Genomic DNA, 17,038 nt, shown 5'->3' on the forward strand with positions numbered 1-17,038 from the left:
GCTGGTGTGCTAGGTGGATGTAGAGTGGAACCAGACGCCATGTTTGTGGAAATGTAGAGTTGGTTAATGAGGTTCATCTTACAGAAGCTATAACCTTTTATTTGGATAAAAATGCATTAGTATTTCTCAGAGACCAGGTTGGACAGTGGGAATGACAGTGCAGGCATGAACCTGGTTCTCTTTGCTCTGTCAGTGTAGAGAGAGCATGGACCTAAGTCAACAGAAGCTGCATCTCAAATGCTCCAGGATAAAGAACACAGGGAGAGATGCCTCCCTGCCTTGCAGACCCGGCAATTAGGGAGCCCCATACTTAGTTGAATGTATTATGGCCACCTTGAAATTTTGCGTGGTCTTTGAACAAATGTTCCATTTTATAATGAGCCTTGGATATTAGTTAGTGTGTCTTAAATTATGGCATTCATTGAGGAGTCTGAGGGAAAGGGCCCCAACAGTGAGTAAAGAAGTCATCCTTTAGAATCACCAAGTACTTTGTGAAGAATGCTAGACATATTTTCCGTGTTCAGAGAGTAAGGAAACAGGGCACCCACAGTCCTCTCATCTCCCATGGACACATGTGGACACCCATGTCCAGAGCTCTCAGCTCACAGGGGACAAAAAGGAGAGGAGATGGCTTGGATAAAAAGAAAAAGATTGTCGTAGTACCTCCTTCTCACAATGGTGGCTTTTAGCTCCATGAATGATGTAAAAGCAACTACAGGACTTCTACATTTTCCCAGGAATGGATACTTGCATCACATGCATAATAATAGGGAAAGTCAAGTACAAGATGGCTTTGATTTTGAACTTGCATCTCTGAAGAGATACCTAATCTCTGTGACTGATGATAACATTCTCTTTGAAGAACCGAGGAGTATGAAATGCTTTTAACCCCAAAGCCTTGGTATTTTTTACACTTAAAATTATTTTCTGAAAGCCACTGAAAGGCTGTTTGAGGAAACCGAACTTTTTATGCTTTTTACTTTCTAATCTAATTTGGTAATAGGAAAAAAAAATGTCACAGCACTCGTGTCTTTATGGTTTTGGCTTGCTGAAAGTCACCTAAAAATGGAAAATCTTAGTTCTGTGTAGCTGTGCTAAAGTATGCAATATTTCTTGAGAAAACATTTGACATTTGAGAAAATTAGTCTTGGTTTATTGTAATTTGGTGTTTTTTTACTGTCAGTAAATGTTTCTAGTAGCTATTTCAGAATGACCTGACAGGGAAAGTATGGAGTCCTTTGTATATTTCTACTGCTATTCTTCACTTCATGTAAAAACCATAGTAGACTATGTATAGAAAATTTGCATTTGGTGTTCATTATATAAGTGTGAAATTAACTTTGTCACTGATGGGCTGACATTAGGAATAAAACAAGATTGCATTCTTTCCTGGGACTCTGTGAACTATATGTTAATGCCCTTCAACAATATGAATATGATTTAATGTTCTTAATTTTTCTTTAGATCCTTATAGTTGGACACAATGAATATATTTTCTTATATAAAGAATTTTACAAATTATTTCATTTTTTCTCAAACATTCTTATTGCCTTTCAGACTAGGAAAAAATGCAGCAACCTTATTTATGCCTTTAACTTAGCTTGATTAGCATTTGAAATATAAATTCTGTGATAGTATTTTTTGCTAATTTTTTATTATCAATGTTCTAATTTTACTTTGCCTAAAAATTGTTTTAATTATAGAAATTTAGCAGACACAATATAATTTGATACATGCATATAATTGGCAATGACCATGAATTTAACTTTATTTAAAAAAATTCTAGCTGGGCAGTGGTGGCGCACGCCTTTAATCCCAGCACTTGGGAGGCAAAGGCAGGTGGATTTCTGAGTTCAAGAGTTCGAAGACAGCCTGGTCTACAGAGTGAGTTCCAGGACAGCCAGGGCTACACAGAGAAACCCTGTCTCAAAAAACCAAACCAAAAAAAAAAAATTCTAAGCATTTTATTTATATATTTGTTTTATCTATTTATGTATTTATTATGCATTGTATTATATTTATGTATTTATTATTTCCTATATATTTATGCATTTATCTATCATTTTTCTATCTATATTTATTATTTATTATGTATTTATGCATTTATTTATCTATCATCCATCTATCTATCTATCTATCTATCTATCTATCTATCTATCTAAAGTGTATGGGCGTTTTGTCTGCATGTATATCTGTGCACCACATGCTTGTTTGGTGTCTAAGGAGGCTTGAAGAGGACATGGGATCCCCAGAAACTTAAGTTCAAGATCATTGTGAGATGCCCTGTGGGTGCTGGGAATAAAAGTTGAGACTTCTGGAAGGGAAGGGACTTCTAGAGCCATTTATCTCTCCAGCCTCATGGATTGTATGTTAAACTGGAAAAGACTATACCTATAATTCAGGCTCTTGAAGGAAGAAAGTGTTATGGGAACATTTTATTTGTATCATTTTTATTCTAAAAGTTTTATTTATATCATTTTAGCATAAAAAAATCAAGCTCATTCTCTCACTGTCTCTCCCCCTCTCTCCTCATCCATCCATGCCCCCCTCTGTTATGTGCACATGTGTGTCTACATGTACATGTACACACATACATAGGCTGGAGGAGAATTTGGATACCCTCTTCTGTTGTTCCTACCTTATGCCTTTGACACATACACTTGGCTTGAACTTGGGGCTTGTTCTATGAGCTAGGTTGTCTGAAAATAAGTCCCAGGTATCCAGCTGTCTCCACCTCTTAGTAGTAAGGTTATGTGTACTGCACCCACAGCTCATAACATGGGTGCTAAGGATTGAACTCAGGTCCTCCTTGCTTGGATAACAAGCACTGTTACCACTGATCAATCTCTCCAGCACTGAAAACATTATTCTCCTGGGAAGTGTGCTAGCCTACGGTAGCCATGTCAAAATATCTGAGATGGTCATCTTAAGAGCAGGAGAGGCATCACCATGGATCTGTTTCAGCCACATCAGTCCCCGGTCCAGGGGTGTGATATGTCAAGGCAGCAGTCTGTTATACTGGAGACTTGTTTGCCTTCAAGGTCAGCCAACAAAGTGAAAGGGGGATGAAGAGTCTTGTCTTATCCTAATACCAGTCAAGTGCGCATTTCCAGTAGTCTGATTTCCTTCCATCTTCTGAAGAGTCTGTCACATCCCAATAGCACCAGGGCCTGGGGCCCAAGCTTTCCACATGTAGGTCTTTGGAGGCACTCAAAATCTAAATTACAGCAAGAAGAAACTTGAAAAATAGGCCAAATGTCTTTCCAGGCTTGTCAGGACTAAGGTCCCTGCTGGGCTTTGACTTACCTCCTGACAACAGTGTTTGCCTTTATAACAACTTTGAGTACCCCTTGGAAAAGACATTTCAAATGCTGGGGATAAATATCTTCCTGTTATTTTCATTCATTTCTTCAATTCATTTCTCCAATTTTGTCATAGGCTCGCAGGAAGGAGGTGTTCATCCAGGAACGGTATGGGAGATTTAATCTAAACGACCCCTTCCTGGCACTCCAGCGAGACTATGAAGCAGGTGCTGGTGACAAAGAGAAGCCAGTCTGCACCAACCCACTCTCCATTCTTGAAGCTGTCATGGCCCACTGCAGAAAAATGCAAGAAAGGATGTCCGCACAGCTGGCTGCCGCTGAGAGCAGGCAAAAAAAGGTACTGAGATATTTGTCTGTTTTTCCTGTAATAGGGAGGAAGAGCAGAACCATCTCTCGTGGTAGCTGATTATTGAATAGCACACGTTTAGGAATGATTAGCGTGAGTCCTTATGAGTACACAATGTATCTAGAAATAATAAAATCATAAAAGTATGACAAAAGGAATAGCTTCATGGTATGTTTAATACTTTCTTTAACATATACTTTTGATGGGAGTGGGCTTCATTTCCCTAGTGCAGTAAAATGCACTTCATCAGACAGTGCTTCACTCTATAGTTCAGCAAGGACACTCCAGTCATATACAGCATCCCCAACGTGTTTTATCTAGAATCTATTTAAAATACTTCTTCATAAGCAGGCATGGTGGGTCATGCCTGCCATCCCAGTACTTGGGAAGCTGAGGCAGGAGGAGGGAAAGATGAGAGAGCCCTGAATAATACACAAGACTCTGCAATCTAAAACAAAATCAAAATTAAAGATGGCTTTACAAATAGAAGTTTTTATTATTATATTTCCTGTTATTTCTTTAAAACAATGAAAGGAGCTGAAGAGACTAGAACGAGGGTTTGCAAGATTGTCACCAAATGTCCTCCTAAAGCCTAGGCTGGTGGCAAACTCACCTCTGAGCTTTGATGGCTGCAGAACTCCAGCTCGCACATTTCCTCATTGAAACCAGGTGCTTCTGCCTCCGCCACTAGCATATGCCTTCTTACACTTGAGTACATATTTCAAAGGAGACTAATTTTATACAACACACACACATACACACACACACACAGTGTTCAGCCATAAAGAAATAGAACTCTCCATTTTGTCCTAATAAGCTGCCAAAACCATTGTTCCCTTTATAAGTAGTAGTAGACTAGAGAATCCGTTGCTCTCTGACATAATTGGATTAAAATGGACACTTCCTGTCATCATTAGAGCATAAAGCAGTGTTCCAAAGGATTTTCTACATCCCACATTTAACACATAGTAGACAATAGTGTGAATGGGCTTTACTATAAATATTTATGACATCATCATTTAAGCTGTGTGTCTTTGGTCTCATCCTATCTTTTATTAACATATGAATGGAAATGTTCTGCTATAGACGGGGAATAAAAATAGATCTTTTTATCGGTTTGCTACATGGCAAGAAAATCAAAGCACCTGGTAAAAAGGAGAAAAGTAGAGCAGGCTATTCCATGATGAGAAGCAAATACTTTTTCCCAGGACTCCATAAGCCTCCTACGAATCCTTCAGATAACCACGAAGGTCTCTAGAGGTCTTCAGAACTCCCCGCAAACCGCACAAGCAAAGCCAGTGTACTGCAGCTGATGTCACTGAAACTCATCTATATTTCTTGGAGAGGATACATTTCAATTATGTTCTTAATGTGTCCAGTGAGCTGGATAATAACAAATGATTTCTGTGGATTTTATGCTGCGTTACCAAAACTTAAGAAAATATTTTTGCTTTCATTTATAACATGAAGTGTTTAATTCTCAGAATTTTACTTATAGTCTGGATTTTAGCATTTCACTTTTAAGAGAAAATAAAGGGCCCATTTATAGTTGGATCAAAGATTTTATTATCTAGCTGACTTTTTTTTCCCTCCTTTAATCAACACACATCCTGTTTGTTTCTGAATGACTGGGTCATTTCCAACCTGGTTGGCAGTGAAAGGAAATTGTTTCTGTCCTATGGGTCCTGAGAGGCTCATATAAAACAAGCCAGTGGGCCCGCCTCCCCTGTATCACAGGATACAGGAGTTCTTTTATGGTCAGATTCATTGGCTGTGAAGTCTTGAGAAAGGGCATTTGGGTGCGATTGCTGCTTTTTTTTTTCTTTTTTTTTTTTGTGTGTGTGTGTATGTGTGCTTAAAAAATAATTTCTTCCAGTGGATTTCTGAGTGTAAAAAAGACAAGATTTGCATTCTTCCCTGTAGATAATAAAGAAAACATTGGCTGATAAAACCAGAAACCCCAAAGTTATCTCTTTTTTCTTTTTAAACAGGGAAATTATCTGTCACCTTTAGTGTGTAGAGTAAATATTTTAACCAAATATCTTCAACCCCCTTGGAATCCAGTAAATTGAAGTTTGAGAGTTCCTTTATTCCCATTACCTCTTCTTCCTTGCTTTGCTGTGGAGATCTGTGAAGGCAAAGGCCTCAGGTTTTGAGATTCAAGAGTTTGTTATCTGAAACTGACACATCTCTGGTAGTTCTGAGACCTTTGGCCGTGTGCTGCTGTGGCTGGGCCTGCAAGGGCCAGAAAGAGCTCTGTGCTCAAGCATGTGCTGGCTCCTGCCGAGACTACTAATAGGGGGGTTAACTGTTCGGTAATTTGTGTGCCAGAGAAATTTGGGCAGGAGTCAATTTGGCAAATAGACTGAGCCATTTAAACCACTTTGAATAAGCTAATGAGTAGCCAGCATGGGGAATTTTGCCTGGGGTAATCTATTCCTTATCCTATGCCAGGAACACAGGGTGAAACGAAATTTGAGGGTCTGTTTTTTTGTTTTGTTTTGTTGTTTTTAAATCTTGTTCATCATCTTTTAATCGTTCCTTCTAATGTATTTGGACATTTGGGAAGAAAAAATTATTTTCAAATATCTTCTTTATACTTTGAAAGTATGATTTCTATCCCTGAAATAGGAAGTTTGAGCAAAAGCCTTATAAAAATAGGCCAAAAATCATATCTTGAGAAATTCAGAGAAATGCTATTTTTACCAGTTTAAAGTTTAGTTCTATATTAGATACAGTTTCTTCGAGGTGGCGACGTGCACAATTAGGTCACTTTCATAGCGTTAAGTGTGCATATCAGAGCCCGGTATGCCTTGATTTAGGCAGAAAGGGTAATTTCATTTCTTGACTGGCTTACAGAGTTGTTAGTCGTTTTATATCATGGTTCAGTATGATTTGGATGGTAGATGATGAGCTCTTCCTAGGCAGCATCCTGGACAAATGTTCTCTGCAGAGCTGGTTGGCAATGACTGCTCTTGCAGTTAAGCTGGATACTAGGGCTTACTCCTCTGTCCTGATGATGCAAGACTGGGCGTTTATTGTCTCAGGTTCTGCATGTGCCTCCTTAGCCCTGACATCTACAACAGGTACATGTGATTGGCCAAACTGAGGCCACATAACCCCGTTCCCAGCGTCATGGAATATCAGGAGTGTGACTGATGAACATATTCAGACCCTGTAGAGTGGAATCATAAAGCAGAGAATTTTCTATAGGAAGTGATTTCTCATGCTAGGCAAAGAAATAACAAGTAATTCCACCCCAAAATCAAATTATTTTGTTTACTCTTTTCTATGATGCCCTTTCTTCCTTATTTGCATAATTACACTTTATTCCATCATTTGTATTCAGTGCTGTTTCATTATGAAATGGCTAACTTATCACACATATAGCTGTCTTTGAAATTGCTTTCTAGATGTTTTTCCATTACTAACTAGGGGGAAGGCCATCCATAACAACATTTTAGGAAGAGTATTTACCATGCTTTGCACAGGAAGGATAATTGTAGCCCATTCCAGGGTCTTTTTGTATAATGTCTTATGGCATTTTAAAATAGACTTTGATGCCCCAGGAACATTGTAAGGCAGCTATGAAGGGGACCCAGGAGACTCTGATCTGTGGGTTTGAGTTGAGATTTTTACATGAGTTATTTTTGCCTTATCCATGAATGCTGCAACCCCATGGCTTCCAGGGTTTGCTTTCTTTCCCTCTCTTGATAGGTTTACAAGGAGCTGAAAAACTCCACTGGCAATCACAGCCTGGAAGAGACAGAAAAAGGAAAACAGAGACCTTTAAACAAATAGTTACATATTTGTTTATCAGAACTGACCAGATTCAGGGGCAATAAGGTCATGAACAATATAATACAATGAAGGTCAAAAGATTTTGAAGCAGTAAGGTATTGTTATATGTTGTAGGACTTTGTGTTAACATTTATTTAGTATATACTGTGTTGTATAGCATTAACTCATTTGACCTTTAGTCTATGTATTAGTCAGAATTCTCTAGAGGAGCAGAACTTATAGTATGTAATACATATATATATATATATATATATATATATATATATATATATCATATATAGTATGTAATATATATTACATACTATATATGTGTGTGCCAGGGTTCTCTAAATGAACAGAACTTATAATATATTCTATATATATATATATGTATCTTATAATCTATTCTATATGTACATATACACACATATATAATATACATATATGGTATAGTGGTAACTGTTGAGTTGCTGTCCCACTGCCTACAGGCACTACTGATGGAAGAAAAATTACAAAAGATTTGTGAGTACTTTTATAGTAATGAAGTTTTGGGTATAAATGTCAGAGATTAGTTGTATGTCTATTCATTTACAGGTTTCTCAAATTTGATTCTTTTATAGAACTTTTTAATATATGCATTCTTTCCATATCATATAATAAATAATATAAACAATATATATGGTATATATAGTATATAATTCTATAAGTTCAGTTGATATATTAATTCCATATGTGTGTGTGTGTGTGTGTGTATGTGTATAAAATATGGACTTATAGGCTATAGGCCAGCTAGTCCAATGATGGCCGTCTACCACTGTAAGGTCCAAGAATTCAGTACTTATTCAGTCCATGGGGCTGTATATCCCAGCTGGTATTCAGCATCTGCTGGAATTGCGAAGAAGTGGGCTGTCATGGCAGTGAAGGAATGGACATGCTGGTGAGAGTGCGAGCAGGCAGGCCCAGAGAGCAAGCTTCCTTCTTTCATGTACTGTATATAGGCTGCCAGCAGGTGTGGCCCAGATAAAAGTGGATCTTCTCACCTTAAAAGATCCAAATTAAAAATGGGTCTGGGTTACTATTTTGAGTAGGATGATGCGGCTTTGGAAGGCAGAGGCCACTGCAGAGGAGAAGAGCGAGATTGCTGAGCGTCTTCATGTTGCAGAACAATCGCAGGGAAGGGACCACACACTTTTCTAGGAAGTGCAGAAGCCATTTCAAGATGAAAGGGGTAAACCCAGGTGGCCATGGAAGCTGCCTTGGCCCTGGAGAAGAACCTGAACCAGGCCCCCTTGGATCTGCATGCCCTGGGTTCTGCCTGCACAGACCCTCGTCTCTGTGACGTCTTGGAAAGCCATTTCCCGGATGAGGACGTGAAGCTCATTAAGAAGATGGGCAACCACCTAACCAACCTCCATAGGCTGACAGGGCCACAGTCAACACAGACTGGTGCCCCAGGCATCTCTAGGAGAGTATGTCTTTGAGCAGCTCAATTCTCAAGCACAACTATGAGGCCTCTGAGCCTTCCAAGGAGCTCCCTCCTTTGCTCTGCACCCGCCATCCTCAGGACCATCACCTGAATGAACCTCTGAAGCCACTAGGCAGTTTTGTAACTGACTTGGAGCCCCTCCCAAGTCTTTGACCCAGTAAAAACAAAGCTTTTGGGATAGTAAAAAAGTAAATAATAATAAAACCTACAACAACAAAACCAAACAATAGCAACAAAAATAGAACCAAACTAAACCAACCAACCAACCAAACAAACAAAACCCACAACAACAAGAAAAAATATATCTTCCCACTTCAAATGATTTTATTAAGAAAAAAAAATCCTTCAAAGGTGTACCCAGATGCTTGGGTATTACTTAACTCCAGATTTAGTCAGGTTAACAACTAAGAGTAGCCATCACAACATATTATGAAGTCATGATGTTATTACTTCACATTAGACATAAGCAAAGTGATGCCACAGAGTATCCAAAGAACTCTGCCTACTGTTGTAGGCATTGGCAGCCCCTGCTTCCAGATAGCATATCACTTAGTCAATGATTTGCTATGACCTATGTCCCCCTTACAGATACCTAGGGACCTCCTGCTTTTGAGACTCAGATGCTGTCTGTGTCTTGAGCTCTTCTTTGATATTAGAAAAAGCAAAAACCCTTCATAACTCAATGGTTTTCTTTGTTTTATTAATTTTTTTATTTTTTTTTAAGGTTTAAGATTGAAGAACATAGCTTTGTCTGGTTTTTAATTTCCATGGTGGGAATTGAACCCGTGTTCTCAGGTATGAGAGGCAAGTACCAGAACTTGCCCAGTTCAGTCTCCAGTGCCAGCTAGACAGAGAGTAGCCCCATAGAGGACCTGTACAAAGACCAAGCTCATGTAGTGCTAGTGGCTTTTTCCTGGTAGTATTTTGTTGTTTTCTTGCCAACAGTCTCTGTTCCTCTGACCCACAGATCATCATAATTTTCTAAACATTCATTATTAATTTTTGTAGAAGAGATAGCTGAATAAGCATTACTTTTCCATTATTGGTAGTTAAACTTTCGGTGACATATTTTGTGACTGACAAAATGTACCACCCTGTCCAATCAATTTCTTTAAATATATATATATATATATATATGTGTGTGTGTGTGTGTGTGTGTGTGTTTAACGTGCTCAGTTCTGTAACTTGTAGTTTAAGTAAAAAGAAAAATATACAGACACATATTCTTAAACAGCACAACTAGCTATTATATTATGAGTTGAAAATATTATTTTTTTAAACCACCAGTACTATGCTTGATGCTTACTTATTTCAATGATTAAAATCACCGTAATGTATTTTAATGTTAATTTTATTTTCAATTCTAGTTTACTTTATAGAAATAGAATGAGTGATTGATGGCTAAAATAGATGAAGTCTGTTTTATAGATAGAGAAAATTTAAAGACAATAGGGGAAAGAGGATAAAAGCAAATGGGGCATTTCAAGGTTAACTTTCCTTGGAAGGTGAGGACAGGGAGTCAATAACACTCTGAGTTGGCCCTCTCACCTTCCCTCCTCCCCTCTCTCTCTCCCTTCATGCCTCCCTCCCTCCTTAATAGGTGATGGCAATTGAACCCATGCTAGGCATATATTCTGCCACTGAGCCTTTGGTTTGTGTTTCTTTGATCCTGTATTTTTGGGAGGTGAGCTCAGTAGAGCAGCTTTCCGTTTGGAGATAAGGAATTGTAGTGTGTCTCCATTTTAGTCTGTTAGTCCTTGCCCTCCTGTGATTCCTGTTTAATATATGCATACTATGTTGCCCTATCATGCAGAAAATGGGAACCATACAGAACCAATCTTTCTAGTGTTAACTAACAAGGCAACACAAGTAAGAAGCTTGGGATCAAACTTAGCACTCTATCCTCTCATCTCTGCAACACACAGAAGGCTCATGTTCTGTACCAATGGGAAGATTTACAGAGCAGATGTTTGATATTTGTGGGGAGAAATGGTAAGTAATGGAGCAAGTCCAAGAGATGACTGGAAAGAATCAAGTTAATCACTAAAGTCTAGTGTTGGGCAGATGGAAACCATTCTCTCTGGGAGTGAATTTTCTTGATAAAGGAATCTGTGAAGATATATCAAGAGTCCTTTGAGGAATCATTGGTAACATCTCATCAACAGAAACTAAGATCTGAAATATCTGCTGTATTGCATGGTAACGGAAGCTGAAAACACAGTGGGCTCCGGGATCTTTTGAGATGCTGTCCTGCTGCCTAGATGTGCTACTGATGGAAAAGCAATTATAAAAGATTTGTGGGTACTTTTATTTGTGGGTAGTGGAGTTTGGGGTATAAATGTCAGATATTAGTTGTATATCTGTTCATTTAGAGGTTTCTCAGATTTGATACTGAAATAGAAGATGAAAGCCATATGAGTTCACCCAGAGTGAAGAAACTCCACAGTTGGGTGTGCAGTCTCCAGAGAAGAGCCAACTTCAATGGAGCAAGCCAAGCCCTTAGTGGGCTTCACAGTTCTGGCCCTGGTCAGGGAAATCACTTAAGTTATCCTTTAGTTAGCTGTTTGCTGGAAGTAGAGGTAACATTTTTTTTCCCTCTCAGAATTTTTATAGATGTATGCAATGTGTTTTGATTATACCCACCCCCTCCCATCCCTCTAGCCTTCCCTGTCGTTTCTACCACATCCAACCTTTTAACATACTTCAACATTTCTCTTTGACCTTCAGAGATAGATTAGAAAACTCATATTTTAAGAATGTAAACTGACCTATCTCATCCTTTTTCCTAACACTGTCATAAGAATTTTTGATTGATATTAGCATGGAGGGTATTGATTCTTGTCAGACCCTAGGCATTTTGTCCTGTTTAATAAGTAAATATTCTATTACTGAACCACACCACCAGTCCTTACTGTGCTTGATTTTCCTATTTATTTATGTACTTATTTTTGTCAGTTTTTTCTCTTGTTGTTTTCTTTTTTTGCTTGTTTGATTTTGAAACATAGTCTCTTGTAGCCCAGGCTGGCTCCAAATTCCTCTGTGGGTATAGCTGAGGCTCACCTTAAATTCCCAATCCTCCTGCCTTTCCCTGCCAAGTGTTGAAATTATAACTCAGTACCCGCAGGCTGATTTTCTATATTCCCTTAATATTTCTTTGTGCCTTCTGGTGGCAATCTATTACTTTGTCCATTTCACATGATTTAAATACGCTTTATCCAAGAACAACTCAAATTTTTTGAGAGTGAATAAATCAACATACTATACTATATATCAACATACTATACATTATACCTCAGATTGTACCTATTCTACTTAATTGCCACCTCTACCATACAGCATGTTGTTGTCCTTTCTGTTTTATTCTGGGACAGTTAGGGATGTAAACTTGGGTCTTGACCCAATTCTCTACCATCACTATATTCCCTAGTCCTCTTTTCTTCCCTTATGTTTTGAGACTGGGTCTGGCTAAGGTGACCTCTGAGACCATGAACCCTCAGCCTCTAGAGTAGTTGAGATTTAGGTCTGTGCCATCTGTCTTAAGGTATGTCATTATTCTTAATAATTAGCTGTATAATTAATCTCCAGTTTGAGACCCATTCCTTCACTGGGATTGTTCAGAAACTGCTTCTTAATGCACAAAGCACTTCAGTATCAGTCAGTGATGCTTTGAGCTGGGGACATGGCTCAATAAAATTCTTGCTGGGCAAGCATGAAGAACTGAGTTCTCTTCATAGTACCAATGTGATGTCAGCAATATATCTCTAATTCCAGCAGTAGGGAAATGAATCCCTGGACCTCATTAGCTAGTCAGTCTGACCAAATCAGTGAGCTCTGGGTTTAATGAGTGACTCTGTCTCAAAAACTAAGATAGAGAACGATTGAAGAGGCAGAAAGATAAACTTTACATGTTCTCATTCCTGTAGAATCTGGATTTCTAAAATTACATAAAATTACATGGAAGAGAAGATTTATTTCTTTTTTCTCATTTTTGTAACAAAATACTTGACAAGAAACTTGAGGGAGGAAGGATGTAATTAGGTTCATGGTTTGAGGGGACACTGTCTGTCATGTCCTGGAAGGCATGGTGGCAAGAGAGCGAGACAGTTGGTCATACTGTGTTCTGGATCAGCTGGCTTCCTCCTTTCCTTGCTGTGTTAAGTCTAGGACCTCAGTCCAGGGCATGGTGCTGCTTGCATTCAAGGTAAGCTTTTCTTTCTACAAACACCTTCATAAACATGCCTGGTGGTACACCACCTGGCTGATTTTAAATCTAGCCACGTCAACAACAAAGAGTTATCATGACAAGAACTATTTAGGAGGAAGAAGGGAACCAATGTCGGGGAGGTACAAAGGTAGATAATGGGAGTTGAAACGTATTATCCATGCATATACAGACATACCACAAAGCTCATTGTTTTGTATAATAAATAGCAATAAATTAAAATGAAGCTATAAATGTTGGTCATGCACCCAAAAGGGTTGGTTGTTTTAGGGAGTTTATTATAGAGCTGCAGTGCTAATATCATTCATTCATTCAACCTTTATTAAGCACAACCATGTGCCAGCCTATTCATTACAGGTTTGTGGGACATCATAAGTGATTCTCAGTCTTCGCCTTCATGAGGTTACATTCTTAAGAAGGCTGGTTTTCATCACTAAACAAAAGTGATGAAAACATGGGGACCCAGGAGAGGAGAGGGCTTTGCTATGGCAGAAAAGCCAAGTGCTTTGGTTCTAGGGATTTATACTGCTGAGATGAAACATCATGACCAAAAAGCAACTTGGAAAGGAAAGAGTTTATGTTGTTTCCATGTTCATCTAAAGAGAGGAGTGCAGGGACACAAGGCAGACACCCGATGGCAGAGATTGATGCAGTGGCCATGGAGGGTGCTGCTTCCTGACTTGCTCCTCATGTCTTGCTCAGTGCCATGAGCCCAGGGGTGGCACTGCCCACATTAAGCTGGATCCTCCAACATCAATCATCTATCATGAAAATATGCCCCACAGGCCACAGGCCAGTCTGGTGGGGATACATTCTCAATTCTGGTTCTGTCTTCTCTGATGACTCTGGCTTGTGTCAAGTTGACATAAAGATAGCTGGCACAGCAGGCCTCACTGTAAAAGTGACAAGTGAACAGAAGCCAGAAGGAAAAAGAGGAGGCATGCTTCTCTGCTGCTGGGTGCTTCTGTGAATATGACAGAATCTCTCCTCAGGTTTGGGATATTGCTCAGTGATAGGGTAGGCACTTTTATCATGCATACAGCCCTGGGTTCAGTGCTCTACCTTTTATGTCTGGAGACAGACTTTATAAACCTAGTCTCTGCATTGATCATTTGGTAAAGTATTTTTTTTTTCCTCAGAGCAGCACCAAGTTAAGTACCATGGCTTCATGAACAGCCAGTACCTTTTGGCTACAGAAAAGCAGGTACAACCCCAAACATAGGCATTTTGATGAGCAGGCATGCTGGAGGGTTTGCTTGCTGGTTACTTCTGTGAAGTGCATAGGATTCTTTGTGAAAGAGGGTGTCCTTAAGGCACCTGATGAAATTTTAGGCAGGTAGGACAACAAGGGTAAAGACCCTGAGGCAAGAGGAAGCACCAAGTTCATGGATTCCAAGGTAACTAAATTTGAAAGCAGCATCCAAGTAAATAACAGGGTGAGGCTTTAGGTTCACTAGCTTTGACTATAGATCTAATAAAATAATCTGTTATACTTGTATTCTAAAAATTCCTTTGCATGTTATTTCATGTGACGTCCAGCCCATCAAAGGACGCCCAAAGTGGTTTAAGTAATTTAGCTATCTAATACCATTAGCGACTATGGGGCTTGGGATTTAAATCCTGATTGTATGTCTCAAAGATCAGTTAATAATTTGCAGCCATTGAACCTTTATTAAATATCACCAATTCTCTCACTGGTCTGTACTCATCAAAATAGCTCTTTTTGAACTCTGTGCTGTGACTTGAAACATCCTATTACTGTTCTCCTGCACTGTAGTTAAATTTAATAGATGAAAACAATTTCCTTTCTTTTCTTAATGTAGATATTTTGCAGAAAACCCTTTGTCAATTTTCTCATGTTAATGGGTCTTTAAATATTACCTTTAAAAAAATCATAACAAACTCTGGCACTTTTGCTAACCCAAATTATGCCATTGTTCAGAAATTAATAAAAAGCCTTTCTATGATACAAAGAATATTTCATCTATTAATTCAGACTTCCCTTTGAATATCTTCCAGTTGGAGATGGAAAAGCTCCAGCTCCAGGCCCTTGAACAGGAACACAAGAAGCTGACTGCCCACCTGGAGGAAGAGAGGGGCAAGAACAAGCATGTGGTCCTGATGCTGGTGAAGGAGTGTAAGCAGCTCTCAGGCAAAGTCGTAGAGGAGGCTCAGAAGCTGGAGGAAGTCATGGTGAAACTGGAGGAGGAAAAGAAAAAGACAAGTGAGTTAGAAGAGCAGCTCTCAGCAGAGAAACAGAAAAGCACTGGAATGGAAGCTCAGCTGGAGAAACAGCTTTCTGAGTTTGACACGGAACGGGAGCAGCTGCGTGCCAAGCTGAACCGAGAAGAAGCACACACCACTGACCTCAAAGAAGAGATAGACAAGATGAAGAAAATGATGGAGCAAATGAAGAAGGGAAATGATGGCAAGCCCGGCCTTTCCCTCCCACGAAAGACAAAAGACAAGCGCCTGGCTTCCATATCTGTGGCAACAGAAGGGCCTGTGACAAGGTCTGTTGCTTGCCAGACAGATGTAGTGACAGAAAGCACCGACCCTGTGAAGAAGTTGCCTTTGACTGTACCCATAAAGCCTTCCACAGGGACCCCCCTAGTTTCCACAAACACAAAAGGGAATGTGGGCCCCAGTGCCCTGATGATTAGACCAGGTATTGATAGGCAGGCTTCCCACAGTGACTTGGGTCCCTCTCCACCCACTGCTCTACCGTCAAATGCAAATAGAATTGAAGAAAACGGACCAAGCACAGGCAATGCCCCTGATCTATCAAATAGCACACCCTCAACTCCTAGTAGCACTGCCCCTGCCACTGCTCAGACACCAGGCACAGCACCCCAGAACCACTCACAAGCTCCCCCTGTGCACAGTTTACATTCACCGTGTGCCAACACTCATCCAGGTCTCAATCCACGCATCCAAGCAGCTAGATTTAGATTTCAGGGCAATGCAAATGACCCAGACCAGAATGGAAATAACACTCCAAGTCCTCCTTCAAGAGATGTTTCTCCTACGAGTCGTGACAACCTAGTAGCCAAGCAGCTAGCTCGGAATACTGTGACCCAAGCGCTGTCCAGATTTACCAGCCCTCAAGCTGGTGCTTCTTCAAGGCTTGGAACATCTCCAGGAGGGGATGCTGGCACCTGCCCTCCAGTTGGTCGAACCGGTTTAAAGACTCCTGGGGCAGCACGAGTTGACAGAGGAAATCCTCCTCCTATCCCTCCCAAAAAGCCAGGGCTCTCCCAAACTCCTTCTCCACCACACCCCCAACTGAGGGCCTCCAATGCAGGGGCCAAAGTTGATAACAAAATTGTGGCTTCACCTCCCTCCTCTTTGCCACAAGGGGCCAAGGTAGTAAATGAGGAGAACGTCCCTAAGTCATCCTCCCCTCAGCTGCCACCAAAACCATCCATAGATTTAACTGTGGCACCTGCAGGCTGTCCTGTTTCGGCCCTGGCCACGTCTCAGGTGGGTGCCTGGCCTGCTGAAACCCCTGGACTGAACCAACCCGCATGTTCAGACAGCTCCCTTGTCATTCCTGCCACCGTTGCCTTTTGCTCTTCCATAAAGCCTGTTAGTGCCTCACCCCGTAGCCCCGGTGCCTCAGACAGCCTCTTGGTAACAGCATCAGGTAAAGGGATTAAAGTCTTATACCCTTTTATAAAGAACGTGGCCTATTCTCTGACCTGTTTCAATTCTCTTCATATTGTCTTGAAATATTTTTAATACTTTCATTGCCCACTTTCTCATTTCTTCTCTCTCTCCCTCCTCCTCCTCCTTCTCCTCCTCCTCCTCCTCCTCTTCCTCCTCCTTCTTCCTCTCTCTCTCTCTCTCTCTCTCTCTCTCTCTCTCTCTCTCTCTCTCTC

General features: G+C 40.2%; 1 protein-coding gene across 2 annotated transcripts in view; it reads left to right on the plus strand.

Annotated features, from left to right (window-relative positions):
• The window catches only part of Cttnbp2 (cortactin binding protein 2), a 143,600-nt gene that overhangs the window by 56,910 nt on the left and 69,652 nt on the right, over positions 1-17,038 (plus strand). Inside the window, exons 3-4 of one of the 2 annotated variants that reach the window (XM_028778429.1) lie at positions 3,439-3,660; positions 15,177-16,803. In XM_028778429.1, the coding sequence (XP_028634262.1) occupies positions 3,439-3,660; positions 15,177-16,803 (1,849 nt within the window). The remainder of the gene's footprint in view (positions 1-3,438; positions 3,661-15,176; positions 16,804-17,038) is intronic. The other variant, XM_028778430.1, reaches the window with a different exon arrangement.

The sequence above is a fragment of the Grammomys surdaster genome, unplaced genomic scaffold (genome assembly GCF_004785775.1).
Source record: "Grammomys surdaster isolate TR1022 unplaced genomic scaffold, NIH_TR_1.0 335, whole genome shotgun sequence".
Taxonomy (NCBI): Eukaryota; Metazoa; Chordata; class Mammalia; order Rodentia; family Muridae; genus Grammomys; species Grammomys surdaster.